Raw genomic sequence first — 17,068 nt, 5'->3', positions numbered from 1 at the left:
AGAGTGGGTAGTAACAACCGATGTACACGTGAATAACTTTCCCAGGTAGCTCAGCTGACTGAGCAAGTACAACCTGTGGCATTTGGTCCTCGTGCTGCAGGGGCTGTCAGCAGAGGAGCTTTGCCTCGTGCGAGGTCGTGCGCATCGTCACTGGTATATCCGAAAGATGACGTGGAGGACACGGGTGGTAAGGGGGTGTAGACTGCATGTAAATGTAGCAGTTTAACTGGTGAAGAACTTTCTCAGCTAATTAAGGTTATAGATAATATTGCGATGACAGCTTTAAAATAGACACTTTGTGCTAAAAGACAAATGTTTTCAGCTTCCCACACGCAGTCTGAATTACATCATTATAACCTGTAGGAGGCTATCGTGGTTTCCTCAGGAGAGGATCAGCTGTTACTTTTTTATTTTCTAACTGTAAAAAATACTGGAATAGGGTTTTTTTTTTCCAGGGGAATATTGTCAGAATTCGTTTTTGCCAGTCTGTTGGAGTGGATCATCAGCTGTTACATAAATCTTTCAGTTTTAATACACTCAGCCACATTCTCATCCCATTGACAGCAGTTCAGAATAACAGGACCGAAGTTAGCAGAGGTCTGATTGAAATCAGACCCCTATCCTTAGATGATTTTTTTCTGTCCTCTGAACAGAAATGCTATTTTTGAGTAGTGTCATAGAATCATAGAATGGTAGAGGTTGGAAGGGACCTTTAGAGATCATGAAGTACATGTTTTCATACAGGTGCCTATAATAGAAGTCTCATTCTAAAACGCTTTCCTTGTTCGTTGAACAAGATTGCGTGTCCTCCCAGCACTGTTCCTGACTTGCCTAAAACTGCTGAGAACTGCTCAGGCTTGCTTCTGAAGTTGAAACAGAACTTGAAGTAGGACACTGGATGCCAATCCAACTATAACTACTGCTGCTTAAACAGAAAACGTTAGCTGTAGCCCTGGTGCAAAGCAATAGGTTTGCTTTTGGGTATCAAGTTAATACCATTTTGAAAGTGTCTACAGGCGACATGTTGCTTTATTGTGTGTGTGCTGTGACTCTTGCATGACTTGTTTCCCGGATGACCAGCCTACTAATGGCACATGTCTGTGGTAAAAAGATGCTTTCATTCTGTTCTCTACTGAGATTTTAAAGATGTTCTTAAAGTATAGCAGTAGATAGTTGTTTGCGCTGTTTCACGTGTGGTATCCTGTGCAGATGACACTGTTTGCTCATTTCAGAGCTTGGCCTTGACTTACTTTCATTGCTTTCATATAATATTCTTGTGTGTATAGTGGATGACTAAGTTTATTCAGAGGTAATAAAAGGCAAATGGTGTAGACTAAGGAAAGAATAAGCATAAAACTGGACTGATCTTCCATGCTCCCAAGGCTTACCTTTTTTTTTTTTCTTTTTGGTGCTGAAAAACTCCTGTTTTCTAGAAAGAAGAAAGTTAATTCTTCTTCCTTAGGTTAAATGGGGCTACTGGTCTAAAGTGATAGTGCAATTTGAATATTTTAACACCTGCATTGCTGTAGCTTTTCTTTGTGTCTGTAGTGAACGAAGCAAGCTGTAGCCAGAATCTACCTAATCTTGAAAGTGGAATATAGAAACTGCTGAACTTAAAGTTCCAGATGTGTATGAAGGGAAGATGAGCTTGTATTTAACTGGAAACTGGAGGAAGTGTGAAAACTATGGTTGATAAACAGACTTTTCTGTGTGTTCTTTTACCCAGGTGATTGCTTGAGTAAAAACTAGTTTAATAAAAGCTTCCAAAAAGCTTCTTAGGAAAAACAGTTAAAAGATAATAACTTTCCAGTGATGACTGAATCATCATGTAGAAGAAAGGGATTTCTCAATCTTAGTCTCAGCTTGCAGAACCACAGTGATGCAAGGAGCTGATTGCTTGTTGCTTGCACCGGTGGAGGTCAACAATAACATCACTGATGTTTTTTGTGAAATCTGGCAAACTGGACTTTATGGGGACTTGTAATCAAACAAAATTACAGCCTGCTGGGAATTACTTTGGGTTGTGGGGTTTTTTACTTCAGTCTCTCATTGCTTATCACCTCTTCCTTCTTCTTGCTTGCAAATGTCTTCATCTTGAGAGACTAGTATTCAGCATAGATCCTTTGTGTCTCACAGTGACTTTGATATTCTGGTCCTTTAAATCTGTAAATCAAGATTTTTGCCTTGGAAGGGGTGAGACATAACCACAGAAGAGAACACGCAACACTGAAATACTGTGCATGTGTTCAGAGGAGTTCGGTTTCTTATCTTGCAATCACAAGATTGCTGGTGGAAACAGGACTGCTAAAGAGCATAAACGTGAAAATGGACGTTGGCAAATTTGAGTCTTTACCTGCTGAAACACAAGGAATGCACTATTCAATGTGAATTCTTTGAAGAACAGTATGGGGCTTTAAATCCAAATAAAGCTATAGACAGTAATGTTTAAGTCTTAAGAGGGTAAGGATAAAATTTTGTTTAGTTGCCAATGGAGTTGCTCAGAATTCATGTCTAACTGATCAAAAGTGCACCCAAGGTGCATGCATCAGTTGCTGCATAAAATTATGTGGCTTCCTAAAATTAATTCTATTCCTATATTCAGGTTGGAGCGTTGTCTGGTCCAGTTCTACTCAGAGTGGGGCTGGACTGCCTTAGATAAGGTTGTTCAGGGCTGCATTCAGCTGAGGTTTAAATGTCTCCAAGAATGGAGAATCCCACATGCCCTCTGGATTGTTGTTTTTCCCTGATAGCTAATTGTGATTTTCCATATTGTTGCTTGTTTGTTGCCTCTTGTCCTGTCACTGCATGCCTGTCAGAAGGACAGGGGTGTATTTTTTTTTTCCCTATCCCTTCCCCAATTTAACAGAAATTTGCTGAGGGAAGAGCTGGATATGAGAACTGCAAGGATAGTAAATGGAGAACTACAAATAGCAAAGTGTGTAAAAAATAAAAACATCGGTACATGAGCTGTCTTGTGCTTGATTTCTAAAAGCCTCCCCAAAATTCCAAATCTTACAAGCTAGAGGTATAGCACATAAGGAAGATAATATTAAAAAACAGGGGTGGGGAAGTCCAATTTTTTTCACCTGAATCAGCATATTTTTATTTTAATATACTCCTTGACAGAGGACTTCTTTTTATACTGGGAAAGTCAGGTTTTTATGCAGCATTTTAGAAAAGGGCTAGTCTGGCGCTAGCTACCGTTGCTAGCAGCCTATAATGCTGGCTCTGTGTTTAGAAAATGATGGTAATTTATTACAAAGAGACTTTTATTCTAGTATTTTTAGCTCACAGCCGAGTGTTTAATGAATCTCTGCTTGGGCTCATTGAATTTATGTTCTCCCCTCCCCCTGCCCTGTTTTAACCATTAATATGCTGCTGTTCTTGCTGCAATTCCAAAAGCTCTTCTTGTCTAAGAAAGAGAGAACTTATTCACCAGGTGCTGTGCCTTAGTTCAGACAAGATCTGAAGACTTTCTGTGGAAGGCACCCAAGACTAGTCATGTATGAGTCTCATGATCAGACAAGGCAGCTGAGTGCTTAGGGATAGCTGTTAAGCTAAAGCTCATAGTACAAGACAAACCAAAATTTACTATATCTCTGTCCCTCTGCTGAACATGACATATTCAGTGGAAGTGGGCAAACTCTTAAACTCTTCATTTACTCTGAAGCATAGTTTGTGAGATCTTCCCAGTGAACAGTTTGTTCCTAGGTTCAGAAACTAGTGTTTGAATGTGAGGAGGAGTACAATGATACGGCTTTTCCACTTGAAAGTAATAGGAAGTCTGTGGCTTGCTTTGTGCCATAGTAGTCTTTGCTTTCTGTGACTCAAGTGAATACTGAAGAAAAAGAACGCTGTCGAGAAACTGGGTTTCCATTCCTAAAACATGTATGTTGTAGTAATTATTTTTTTAGGGGTGCTGAATTTTGTGCTTGAGTTGATGCTAACTAGGTGGTCTTAGTAGTTGTGAAAGTGGCATGTGTAGCTCATAAAGGTTCTGAGATGTGTTTTCATTTTAAAAATCAAGTTCTAATATTCAAGCCATACTTTTGAAAATGTGTGAGCAAGCTCTTCTGCTAATGATAGCTCTCGATTTCTAACTCTTGAACCTTCCTCAAGTCAAATAAGTGGGTTTCCATCATATGTGCTGGTCCCAAAATAAACTTGTGTGGATTTCTTTAAATACGAAACAAAAAATAGTTTAGCATTAAGGGAGAGCTGAGCGTTACATGTGGGATACTTTTTTCTTTCTACTAAGACTTTCTAGTTCTTGCATTGCTGAAGTCTGTCACTTGAAACTGGTCACTGTTATGGTTTCTGCTCAGGTCTCTCTTAAGAAGAGGACACGGGCCACCCGGTCAGATAACTCTTTAAAGCAGGGGTTCCTTCAACTGTTGATGTGGAATTACTTTTAATGAGACTCAGAAGCTGACTCTGACTGGGAGATTTAATTTTTTTTTTTAGCTTTCCCTGAAATTTTTCACTGGGATGAACTGCTCAGCACTCATTTTTTTTCTTTTTCCCCCCTGCCATGGCATTTACTAGTCCTATGCTATTTCTTAATGGGTGGTGCTATAGATTTCACAGCAGTATTTCTTCTGAGTTGCTAAATGTCAATTCAAAGGACAACCATTATGTATTCTAGCAGAGAAACATGAAGCATCCCAATGGCTAAGCTGAAATTAGTGGTATGTGGAGAAGACTGACTTGCAGAAGAAAGGCTGCTGAGGAGATCAATAATCAAGTAGAAAATAGATTAATCATTTGGGAAGGAGATTAAAACATGAGGAGCTGGTTTTAGAGGACAAATATATAAGGAACTGTAATGCAAAAATCTTAAAGCAAAAGAAATGCTGAAGTTTACAGTAAAAATTAAATACATTTATATCCTTATTTTTATGTACAGATAAATAATTAAGATTTATACTCACTTTTTAAGTAGAAATACTTCAGAAAGGAAATGTGGCCAGAGAACTAAGCCCTATTAAATGCTAGGAGCTAGATAAGTTCAGTAATAATGTCAGTAAGTTACCTCTGCAGTGTCTTACAAGGCACATGGTTTCAGAGGACTGGTGGCGTGGTCTCCAAGGCTGGGTGGTGATGGCAGGAGGCAAGGAAAATCCCAAATGGCCCTAGCAAATGTGAAAGTTGTGAACACTGTTAATGTTGTGGGAGTCCATTTATCAAATGGGACCATTTCCACTTCTATGTGTTACGTGACTGGTATGAATGGAGTTTAAGGTCATGCTTTCATGTGATAACTTCAAATTCTTCATTTTAGACTTTGAAAGGCAAAACTTTGGGCCTCAGCTAGACCAGTGAGTACCTTCACTGTCCCAGAGAAGTTACTGCTACACATGTGTCAGCAATGTAATTCTTCAGAGCAAACGATACAGCTTTGTACCTTCCTATGCTGCTCTTGGTGTTGCTGTGTGAGAGATGGAGACTGTTGGATCGGTATAAAGCACTTTTCTACAGCAGCTAATGAGAAATGGAAGGAGACAGAAGTTTTGATTTAGCTTCCTGGTTGTGTTCGGAGGCATGGCAGCAAAAGTTTGTAGGCCACTAAGATGTATTTGTGTGAAGCCCTCACAAATATGTGGGATAGCACATAAGAAAGCACAAAGGAGCATATTGAGTTTTGTGAGAGTTCTGTGAGCTGATTACAGGTGAGAAAGGACCAAGGAATGTTCTTATTTCTGTCAGAGCTTCAAACAGCCTAGCATCAGCTTTATTCTTCATCGAGCAAATGCTCTGTTGGGTAGGCTTTGTCTATAGGAAGGTCAGAGGTGGTTTGAGTAGGTCAGATGTATCTGAAAATGTTACTGATGAGAAGCTGTAAAAAATACCAGTGTGAACTGTTCCTCAAAGCAGAAGTGTAACAAAAGACTGTTCTCATTAAGAATGATATGAAATTCTCTCAGGAAATCTTCAGACAGCTGTTTCTATCACTTCTGTCTCTGGTTAAACATGAGAGATCACATTGCACACCTCAAACTTGTATGGTAGACTCACTATCAAATTGTTATATGACTTCCTTCCATCTGCAAGTCCAGAAGTTTCTTGGAAACTTCTGAATTAGATATGTTCCCTGAAAACTTCTACCTTGCTAACCAATGGACTAGTCTTGTTTTGTTGTGCTGTTTTTTTCTTTAAAATTAATCCTTACCTGGCTCTCCTTGATAGCTGAACCAGACCTGCTAAATAATTAAACTATATACCATTTATACTGAAAATTAGCATGAAGGAAAATTACTATGGCATGTTTTATTAAGGCTATACTGGGATTTTCTACATGTGGTTGTGGGGTTTGGGTGGGGGTTTTTTGGTGATCTGGTAGTTCTTACAGGCAATTCAATCTTAAATGATGTGGGTTGATATCTATAATTAAAAAACTATTTCAGGCTAATCCAAACTATGGAAAACATAATTCTGATGAGTGTGTGGGTTTGTATAATTGATGGATTTGAGTCTGTTCTCTTACACTTAATTTTTTTATCTTTGTTTTCACAGGAAATAATGAAAAAAGTGTGCCACAACTCTTGATCAGAGACCTGAACTTTGAGAAGAAGTCATTAGCTAAGCTCATGTTTTCTCCTGATCAAGAAAATCATCCATCAAAAGCACCAGTCAAATATGGTGAATTGATTGTATTAGGGTAAGTGTATCTTGGTTGGAAGTAAGAACGAAGGTAGAATTTCAGGGTGCTCTTAAAGCAGATAAAATGCAGTTTGCTGTGAGATGGGCCCACAACTTATCACCTGAACTCTCTCTTGTGCATTGTATCTAGTGAGTGTGTGACTGAAGTTTTTCTTTGGTAGCTGATCTCATGTTTGGGAGGGAATAGAGAGAGCACTGTCTTCTTCAGGAGCAACTAGGCCTTAAATGTCGTATACTGGAATGTTGCACTGCGGAATGCATATTTCTTGGTGACAGTGTGAGCTTGGAGGTAGGGCTCTCAACACTTGAGTTGATTTTCAGCTCTTGTGTACTTCCCAGGGAAGCATTTCATGACAAACAAAGACAATTTATGAAGAGTTTCCCAGTTGGTTCCAGGTTGGGCCAAGACAGATGACTGACTGTGGTAATGTGGAAGGAGAGGTTCCCTAGGGCCTCAAATTTGAAGTAAAATAAAAGGAATTTTTTAGGAACATAGTAAGAGACTGTAATATCCAAGTGCAAGCAGAAGATTTTAATAAAGCAAGTATGCCATCTGACTTGTTTGTGTTGATATGTTCAAAGTGAGAGGATTTTCTAATAGGTTAAATTGGAGTCTCGAAGAGCAGCATTTATGTGTTTTACAGATATTCATTTCAATCAAAGATCTCTAAAGTACTAGTTCTCCACTTAGGATTGGTTAGTATTTAGAATGTTCTGTTTGCAGTGTGAACACATCATTTAAAGATAAAGCTACAGATAGGCATATAACCTTACTTATTTTCACATTTGGGACCTGAGCTTCTTTTGCTTGTCAAATAGTAGCTTTGAGATTAATCCAGGTGGCATTCCTTGCCCTACAAGCTTTGTGTGTACATGCTGTAATTCTGTGGGCAAGTTTCAATATGTTGTTTATCAGTTCTCAGATTTAAGTGTGGTTAATTGGAAATCTGTAATTCTTAATACCTTACTAATTAAAAAGACTTTGTGCTTAGAATGGAAGTTCTAGTGGATCTGTATGTCACAAGAAGACAAGTAAGATAGGAAGATGGACTTTGTTATTTTCCTGTGTTTTTTGATAGGTACAATGGGTCTCTCCCAAATGGAGATAGAGGAAGAAGAAAAAGTAGATTTGCCTTATTTAAAAGGCCCAAGGCAAATGGGGTGAAACCTAGTACTGTGCATATTGCCTGTACCCCTCAAGCAGCAAAGGTAAGCTCCATTTGTCTGGTTCAGCCTTAATTCTTCTGTTGCTGTCAAAAGAGTTCAGTGAAGTCAATGCTGTTATGCTGAGATGAAATGATGTAAAAAGCATGAAGTTCTAACTGCAGAAAGAATGGTTCATGTTTATCCAAGGTTTTTTGATACCTGTCAGGGTTAGCAAGAAACTGCTCAGCAAAACAAATCTGGTGCCCAGTCCTTGTGTCCGCAAAGAAAAATGGTTATTTTTGAAACATGAATGTTTAGGGCACAAGCTAGTCCTCTACAACACTTTCTGTTTTGTTTTCCTTCTGAACTCACTACAGCCATCTGTTCTAGACTTCCTGTTTTTGTACTCATGCTTCAGGGCTAACTTTGCTTCACATGAAGCTGACTTTTAAATGGTCCTTTGCCAAAGCTCTGTGCACACTTGCCCTTCCATCCAGTGGGTAGGAGTTCCTCAGGGATGGGGAGATGTGGGTTTTGCAGGGCATGTTTTATAGGGCTTGCAGTCAGTTTCAGAGTTCTCATTAAGAAGTAGTAAAGGAATGGCTTAGGTCCTGAAATTGAATTGTATTTCATGCCAAAACTAATGTACTGCACAGCCAAGGTATTACCATGAAATACTTCTGTATTGTGGCTATTCAAGTGTATATGCAATTATGTTCAATAACAGATGGAGGGTTTCCACAAAGAGCAATGGCATTTGAGAATGCTTAGTGGTTGTTTAGAGATCTCCAGTGTCAAAATCACACCCTGAAATACAATAGTCTGAAGTATTTGACTCCCTAAATACTTTGACACCTAAGAATATCTATTTCTAAATTCAGGGAATGACACACAGTTTTCTGAAATCCAAAGCATTTTTCTAACCAAAGTTCCAGTAATAGAATTACTTTTATAGGAGATCTGTGAAAAGAACATTTATTGTTGATAATTCTTTATGGTCTGCAAGTAAGTGCTATTTAGAAGCGCTTTTTAGAAGAGTGTGTGTTTCTAGTAGGTAGCTGCAGAATGAGAATCTAGACTAACAAACTGAAACCTGCATTACTTTACTGCAACTTCAGCAATCTGTGCTGATTTTCTCCACTTTATTCTGTTTACCACTGCTATTTATTACAGTTTTTGTCTGTATCTTAGTAGTCAGCACTGATTTTAGTATGAATTCAGATCCTGTTTTTAGATTGAAGTCCTTAAGTTTTTGTCTTTGCTTTGCGGTTGGAGAAGTACAGGCTGAGAAGGCCATGAAGGTTTACATTGAGTTTTAGGCTTTGCACTGGGTTGTTTTGTTCTTTTGTGTCAAGGCCAGCGTTGTTTTAACATGAAGCATGACTAATAATATGTCTTGGTTACGTGGATTTTGTTGCAGCGTGTGGTGAAGAGACCAGTTTGGTCTGTTGCTGAATCAATCCTGCAGCTTTTTTTAATGTCTGGAACTGGTTTTTGTGGAATTAACTGGAGGTGTGTCACTAACAACCATCTGCCTTAATGCATTAATTGAACAGAACAAGAGCCTAGTTATACACGTTGTCTATTTCTTTGCTGTATCCAGTGGAGTTGTTGTTCAATGTTTCAATAATATTTGGCATTTTTTCCATAGGCAATAAGCAATAAGGACCAACACAGCATATCCTACACTTTGTCTCGGGCCCAGACAGTAGTAGTTGAATATACACATGACAGCAACACAGATATGTTCCAGGTATGTGAAGTAAATATGGTATATAAATGTACTGTTGATTCTGGTAGTTTCTAAAATGACATCCTCTCAATAGGTGTTTTCCCTCAGACCCAGAAGTTTGCATGTATCACTTTGTACACTTTACTGTTCATTCCCAAGGCTGTCGTGTGGACGAGGTTGGATATCTGGGCATCTCTTTTAGACTTGGGCAGAAGCGAAAGTTGTTTCTTTGTGACTAATGCACATGATGATGGTTTTGTCTTTGCCAGTCTGCAAGTCACGTAACCTGTCTCTTAGTCCTTCCTTGCAAAAAGAAGAATGAGGTGCACAGTTCTCTTTAAGCACTTGGAACTTGGCATCTGGCATTCACTGAGGGATTTGAGATCAGCTAGTTGGAGATGGGGTAGAAGAAATACAATGCAAAAATACAGGAAAGCTTTTGACACAATTCATGTGAAAAATACCCCTAACTCCTTTAAGCAAACCCAGAGGGGCTGGGAAATGTGAAAGAGAGGAGACCCGATTCTGATGTGTTGACAGTTTAGAGCATCTTTGCTGCAGTTCCTGTACGTATGAGAAGGAACCACAAACACGTTTGCAGCTGTGGTGTGGGCTCAAATCTTCTAATTGTTTCCTGTTTTTCTCAAAAGGGTTTTGTTGGGGGTTTTTTTTGTGTGTGTGTCTGTGTGATTCGTTCCTTCTGATTCCTGGGCTGTTCTTGTGTTGATTTTGTTTTACTACTTGTCACTGATTTATGGCAAGGAGTTTTGCTGTCACAGCATTTAGCTGTGACGCCACTGTGAGGTCTAAGGAGGCGGGAGGTTGTGGGTAAGTGGTGGAGGAAGCTGCTATGCAATTGCAAATACCTACAACAGAGCAAAAGAGCTGTAAGGAACTAACTGCAGCATAAGCTATTGTTTGTGTAAGTGTTCTCTCTTCAGGCATGCTGTGGCATGTATGCTGCTCTAAAATTGCCACTGGCAGTCCCTGTGTAGTGATGAGTTATCCTGCCTAGGAAGCAATAGGAAAATACTTTCTGACAAAGCAGTTTCAGTCTCATGAAAGCTCTCCAGCCTTCACAAAAAAAAAAAAACACCTCAGGGTTTTGAGTCTCCTGCCCAGCAGTTAATCAGTCTTAATATAGCCAGCTGTTTTGTAAGAGGCTGAGAGCTCTGGAAGTGAATGAAAGGTATTGGGCTTTAAACCTGGCTATGTGGATGTTTGAGAGTATGTTGTAACTCCTCTTTGTACTTTATAAGGAAAAGGACAAGATGAGTTGACTGAAAAACGGGGGAATCTGTGTCATTCTATTAAACCCAGTAACAGTTGTGTGGGACTGCAAAACTCACTGTTCCATGCAACGAGATAAAGAAGGCACAGCTACTAGAAAAAAGTGATTGTAGTCAGATGTTCCATTCTTCTTGTGTTCTATGCATATTAATGCATCCCCTCCCTGTCACAAGCATCTTGTACCTGATCTTTCCACACAGATGTACAGCTTCTCAGTGCCTCAGCAGAGCTCGGAGAGTCAGCTCACATAATCTCATGTTTCTGCATCTCCACCTCCACCTAGTCTGACATTGTTCATAATGTTCCAGGCATGCAAAGTGACTGAATATAACTTTTCTTCCATCTAACTGCTGTTTCCTAGCTGTTTTGGCACTGTTGCAGCTGGTCCGGCTGACCTGAGCATAACCGTTCTGATGAGAAGGCCTTCAATGGGAAACTGCCTCAGAATTGACTTAATTACATCATTTTATTTCCCCTTCCTTCAGTTGGCTGAATTCTTCAGCTTTCAGAATAACTTTGAACACATGGAGGTGAAATAACACATCAGATTAAGCTTTAGAAACCTAAATTTAGATCGGTGGAGGGGAATGCTTCCAACTGGAATGTCATGACTTTTTCTTCATCACTTTTAAGTGTTTTGAGTATTCCTAGACCCAAAGGCAAACTTCTAAACAGGTTTGTTTGTTTTCCTAATCCCTTTCCAGATTGGTCGATCAACAGAGAGTCCCATAGACTTTGTTGTGACAGATACAGTTCCTGGGAGTCAGAGTAATTCGGACACGCAGTCGGTGCAGAGCACTATATCAAGGTTTGCCTGCAGGATCATATGTGAACGCAACCCTCCTTTTACAGCAAGGATATATGCTGCAGGGTTTGACTCCTCCAAAAACATCTTTCTTGGGGTAAGGGGGAACTCTTTTTCTCCGTCTGAGTTCTCTACAGGCTTACTTTTACACTAGTTCGTAACTCCTCTTGAGCCAAAAGTTCCCATTCATGTAATTTCTCTTAGGAGAAAGCTGCGAAGTGGAAGACATCAGATGGGCAAATGGATGGGCTGACCACAAATGGAGTTCTCGTTATGCATCCTCGTAATGGATTTACAGAAGACTCCAAGCCAGGAGTGTGGAGAGAGATATCTGTGTGTGGGAACGTGTTCAGCCTCCGTGAAACCAGATCAGCTCAGCAGAGGGGGAAAATGGTAAGAAAAGTGACCAATGTTTTTATAAACCTATAAAACAGGTTTATGCAGCTTGTTTAAAATGGGTACAATCATAGGTGGTAAAGCTTGGGCATAAACAGAGGCTGGGATCTGCCTCATACATTGTAGATGTTGTCACCTCTGTAATTAGAAACACTGACTTCTTATGTGTCTGTCTTCATAGATGAAGATGTCTTGCTCAACCTGAATAACTGACAGTTTATTTGCAAACTAGCACTTCAGTTGCTTTTAAAGAGTATTTTCCTGATTCTCCCTCTTGAGTTTGTGCTTTTAAGGTTTCCCCACTTTTCCTTTTTTATAGAATAAATTACAGTTTTATTGACACATGCCTATATACTTGGAAATCCATTTCCACCTTGGCATTCTGAGTTTTCTTCCTGTTTTCAAAGCATTGGTGACATTTGCAGAAGATGATTGGTCTTAGTGTGAATTGGGATCTCTTAGTAGATGCTATGTGAATGCTTAAGTAATGCATTTAGCTAGAAATGCTGACAGCTGACTTTTTCTGGAGGAGAGGAAAGCCACGTGTAAAGGTGTGCTTGAAGAAAACAGTCTTAAAATGAAACAGAGGACTAAACAAAACATGCCTTGTGCCATTCCTTCTCGATGCCTTTCAGGTAACATAGTTGGGAGTACTGTAGGGTTGGAGTTGAGAGAAGTTATTAAGGTTGGAGAGGAGCTTTTCATGCCTTTGTTTTTTGAAGGTACACAACTCTTCTTAAGAAGTGGGGTTTTTTTTAATAGAAAGAGGAGGAGAAGCTGGCCCTGGGCTCTCTGTAGAAATCTCTATAGGGCAGTCAGGAGCTGCTGGAAACCCCTTTTATCTGAATCTGCCAGGTGGATTTGTATTATGGAAGTGTATTACATTACTCTTCAGGTAACCTTAAGTTCTCTTTGTCCATCACAAGGTTGAGAATGAAACGAACCAGCTCCAGGATGGCTCTCTGATTGACCTGTGTGGAGCAACACTGCTGTGGCGCACGGCAGAAGGCCTTTCACGCACCCCTACTGTCAAGCACCTGGAGGCACTAAGACAGGAAATAAATGCAGCAAGACCCCAGTGTCCTGTGGGTTTTAACACCTTGGCCTTTCCCAGCATGAAGAGAAAAGATGTTGTAGATGAGAAGCAGCCATGGGTGTACCTGAACTGTGGCCACGTCCACGGCTATCACAATTGGGGGAACAAAGAGGAGAGAGACGGCAAGGATCGCGAGTGTCCCATGTGCCGCTCCGTTGGCCCCTACGTGCCTCTGTGGCTCGGATGTGAAGCGGGATTTTATGTGGATGCAGGACCTCCAACTCATGCCTTCAGCCCCTGCGGACACGTGTGCTCAGAAAAGACAACTGCATATTGGTCCCAAATTCCTCTTCCTCACGGTACTCACACTTTTCACGCAGCCTGTCCGTTCTGTGCGCATCAGCTGGCTGGTGAGCAAGGTTACATCAGACTCATTTTCCAAGGACCTCTTGACTAACACACGTGCCACCGTGGACTGCAGTAAACTGATGAGCTAGGAGGTTCTGATTTTTAAACCCAACTGTGTTTTCTTATTCTCTGGGCTTTGCTGGTTTGCATTAAGATGAAGAATTTTTGGGTTTTTGTTAAAACACCTAAATCCCTCTCTACTGAGAAAAGTCTGGAAATGGAAGAAACAGGGGGAAGAAGGGGGAGAACTCCTGCTTTCTTTAGTTAATAACTACTTCTGAAGAGGTGCAAGAAATGTTGTAGAATGAACTTCGATGCCTTCCATTGAGTGGTTTGGAATCACACGCCCACAGTGCTTGAAAGTCCTTTCATTCTTTTTGTATATGGAGGGTAAATAGTTCCAAGACCATTAGTTTACAGCTTGGATGCAAACGTTGTAAAATATAACGTGTATATTAACTATTTTCTATTTATCTTTGTTATTGAAAACGCGTAGAACGTTTAGAGTAGCATGGTCATAGTGTGTTCATCCAGCAATTGGATGTGTAGAGTAGTTCTGGATGGAGGAGGACGTGAGAGGGGAAATGGTAGACAAATCTTTTTTAATCTAAAATACTGAGTTCTTAGGATAGTTAAAACCTGCTTTTTAAATGAAGCTAATGCAAACGATGATGACATAAAGGTGTGCTTTAACCGTGTCGAAAGGTAGCTAAGGAGGACTTCTTAAAATGGCTTTTTGGTAGGACTGTACTTAAGATCTGGTTATGAGAAGAATATTTACCAGACTCTTTGAATATGCAACTTAGTCTAGATTAAGGATTTTTTTTTCTCCCCTCATGCTAACACATCTCTTTATTTAGCATTAGTGACATTTGTGAGGGTTTTTCCAATGTTAAATCTGAAAGATGAGGTTCATTTTCTTCCTTGCTGTTTGGGGCTGGGGGGTGAGGGGAGAAGTGGATGTACCTGTGTGTGGAGAGCAGGGAGCAATTTGTGAATTGGCCACAGTCCCAGCTTGGGACAGGCGTGTCAGTCAGATGTGCTGCCTTTCTTTCGGCATATGGGAGCCACAGGCTTTGCCACGGGCTTGGCGTGCTTGCCTTCACCCTGCTGCGAGGGGCAAATCCTCCTCTAGGCCACTCACAGAACAAAAGTTGAAGCCTGATAACCCGAGGGATGCCCACCCATCTCCCAGCCTCCTTGTGTAACTTGTCACAACTGGCAATCTGTTAGGTGAGAGCTTGAGCTGGGCCTGGGCTGGACTCATAGACAGACTCTGAGTGGGATGCTCTGGTTAGTGGTCTCTCTCTGCTCTCCCCTCCTTATACTTCCTTTCCCTCTATGTCCACCAGGAAAGGCCAGTGCACTACATCCAGCTTTGCTGCTAACCCACTGTGCTTCATGGCAAATACACAACCTGACCTTTTTAGGATTGAGTTGAGCTTTTTCTTGGCCAGCTTCATACTTTTTTTTTCTCTTCCCAAAATGCATATTGTAGAATTGACAGTAGCAAACTTCTGTACTTTATAGCATAGCTTTATTTTGGGTTTTTTCCCCTTTTGTAGCTGTTCTAAAATTTCCTTGGTTTAAAGAGAGACCTATGTTGCTTAGATGTCACAAGTTATTTCCTTTGACTGTCAATTGCTTCTCCATTTTTAAAAAGAAATGATATATATTGTTTGGTTCACTCAGGAAACGCATGTGTCAGGAAACCTGTATTATAAGTTCAGTTAGCTGTCATGTACAAGTAACTGCTGTTACTCCCTTTCCTTAGAAATATAACTGATTTTGACATTTTCCCAGATTATATGCATTAAGTAATGAAACTTTATGCAGCAAGAAATCCCTGTATTGTAGTTGTTCTAATCATTTTATTCCAACTATAGTATACTGTAGTTTAATTTTTATTTGCAAATTAATTTATTCAACCTACGTGAGTAAACACTTTTCAAAAATAGAAATGCTGGGATTGTCTGTTGTTTTTGCTCCAAGAAATGGGAAAGGTAGCCCTTCTGCTGCCATGGAAGGTGTCTGTTCTGCACATCTCGATTAAGATGACAACAAAAGAAGCCAACCATAAAAAGTTTACGTGTTCTCTTGGTCCTGGGTTTGAAGGGTTCCTTTCAGACGTGACCTCTCAGTGTGTGTTATGTTTCACCCTAGGTGAACAAAGGTGAGATTGTTGTTCAGAAGACATAGTTAAATAATCTCTTCACAGAGTAAGTTGCAAGTAATGAAGTGTAAGCAGAAACTTTCAACTAAATGGCCGGGCTCTTGTAAAATGTCAAGAGCTCTTGATTCCGTCTGCCACAAAATGGAATTGATGCTTCTTTGCTTGTCCTGATCTTGTTGACTGCAGGGATATGAAAAATCAGAAAGGGACGTGATGAAAGCTACAAGGCAGTATGAGTAATATAAAGATGAACTGTGTAAACAGACTGAGGACTGGAAGGCAGCAGACATATGGAAAGTGGCGTGCGTGCCCCACGTTGGAGGCATGGCTGGATGCTGGTGTGAAGCCACTAGTGCAGTTGAGTACATGCACATCTGACTGGAGAGGGTAAGAGGACAGATTTGTGCCCAACACAACCATCATAGAGACCCTACTCCATTAAGATGGTACTTGAGGCTTTCATTGTACTTCCCTACCCCTGCCCCACCCGCAAATAAAAATGAAACACAACAGAAGTCTTAGCATGACTGGCTGTTTCTCTGGGTAGCATTGTGCTTGTATAACCCTTCAGAGTCTGACACACACTCTCTGCCTTTGTGTATTCTCTTGACCCATGCTGGGCTTAATCCCATTTTTAAAAGTGCAGAACATGGGTATTGAAACTCCTGAGACACACAAAGCCCACATCCAAAGCAGGATATAGCAGCTGTTGAGTAGCTTGAGGAACAATTTCCATACCATGTGTGAGCTAACTGAAAGCAGTTTTGACTTCAGGTCCCTATTTGAGTTCCCCCTGGGCTTCTATAATAAAATAGAAATGTGAAATGAATGAAGATTAAAAGTGAAATGACCCCTTTGATTTAACCAGTTGACTGAAGCACTCTGAACTTGAAGACCTTTGTTTCTGAACAAGTTTGGGAGCTGGGAGAAGTGCAAGAGGTTGGACCACGCTGGCTTTTGAGATGATTCCAGCTCCTCTTGTGTGCAGCCTAACTCAGCTCCTTGTACCTGCAAAAAACAGCCCCAAAGGGGATGTGTGGCCTTAACCTGATTTCACAGGTTGGTTCGACTGGAAAAAAGGCAAGTGATGCAACCAACAGCTGGGATAGAACACTGCAGATGTGTGGAAATGATGAGGGAATGTGTGTGGAAATGAGGTAAGCATAGACCCTTTCCTAGCCTTAAAAGTTCTGTGAAGGTGTACAGAAGTGCATCTGGAAAGGAGCAACTGACCTTCTGCATTCAGTTTGTGCACAGCTATTCCGTTCTGCATAGTTCTTTGTGTGGTGTGTCGGGTGATTTAACAAGCGAATTTGCCTTTTCACTGTAGGAAATTGCATAGTTAACACTAGTAAAAGACAGCAGCTGTCTATTGAGGCCCTTTTGGTTCTTTTTTTCTAAAGCAGAGTGGGGCAGCTTGGT

At 40.5% G+C, this 17,068-nt stretch overlaps 1 protein-coding gene across 5 annotated transcripts in view; it reads left to right on the top strand.

The window, feature by feature from the left end:
• Window positions 1–16,430, top strand: part of PELI1 (pellino E3 ubiquitin protein ligase 1) — a 44,659-nt gene extending 28,229 nt beyond the window's left edge. For all 5 annotated transcript variants that reach the window (XM_061989177.1, XM_061989178.1, XM_061989176.1 and 2 more), the window contains 6 exons: window positions 6,514–6,658; window positions 7,740–7,869; window positions 9,458–9,559; window positions 11,533–11,730; window positions 11,838–12,026; window positions 12,956–16,430. In XM_061989177.1, coding sequence (XP_061845161.1) covers window positions 6,514–6,658; window positions 7,740–7,869; window positions 9,458–9,559; window positions 11,533–11,730; window positions 11,838–12,026; window positions 12,956–13,522 — 1,331 coding nt within the window. In that variant the 3' untranslated portion in view covers window positions 13,523–16,430. The remainder of the gene's footprint in view (window positions 1–6,513; window positions 6,659–7,739; window positions 7,870–9,457; window positions 9,560–11,532; window positions 11,731–11,837; window positions 12,027–12,955) is intronic.
• Window positions 16,431–17,068: the final 638 nt, after the last annotated feature.

The sequence above is a fragment of the Colius striatus genome, chromosome 2 (assembly GCF_028858725.1).
Source record: "Colius striatus isolate bColStr4 chromosome 2, bColStr4.1.hap1, whole genome shotgun sequence".
NCBI classification, from domain to species: Eukaryota; Metazoa; Chordata; class Aves; order Coliiformes; family Coliidae; genus Colius; species Colius striatus.
This window is presented reverse-complemented; position numbering and strand designations above follow the sequence as displayed.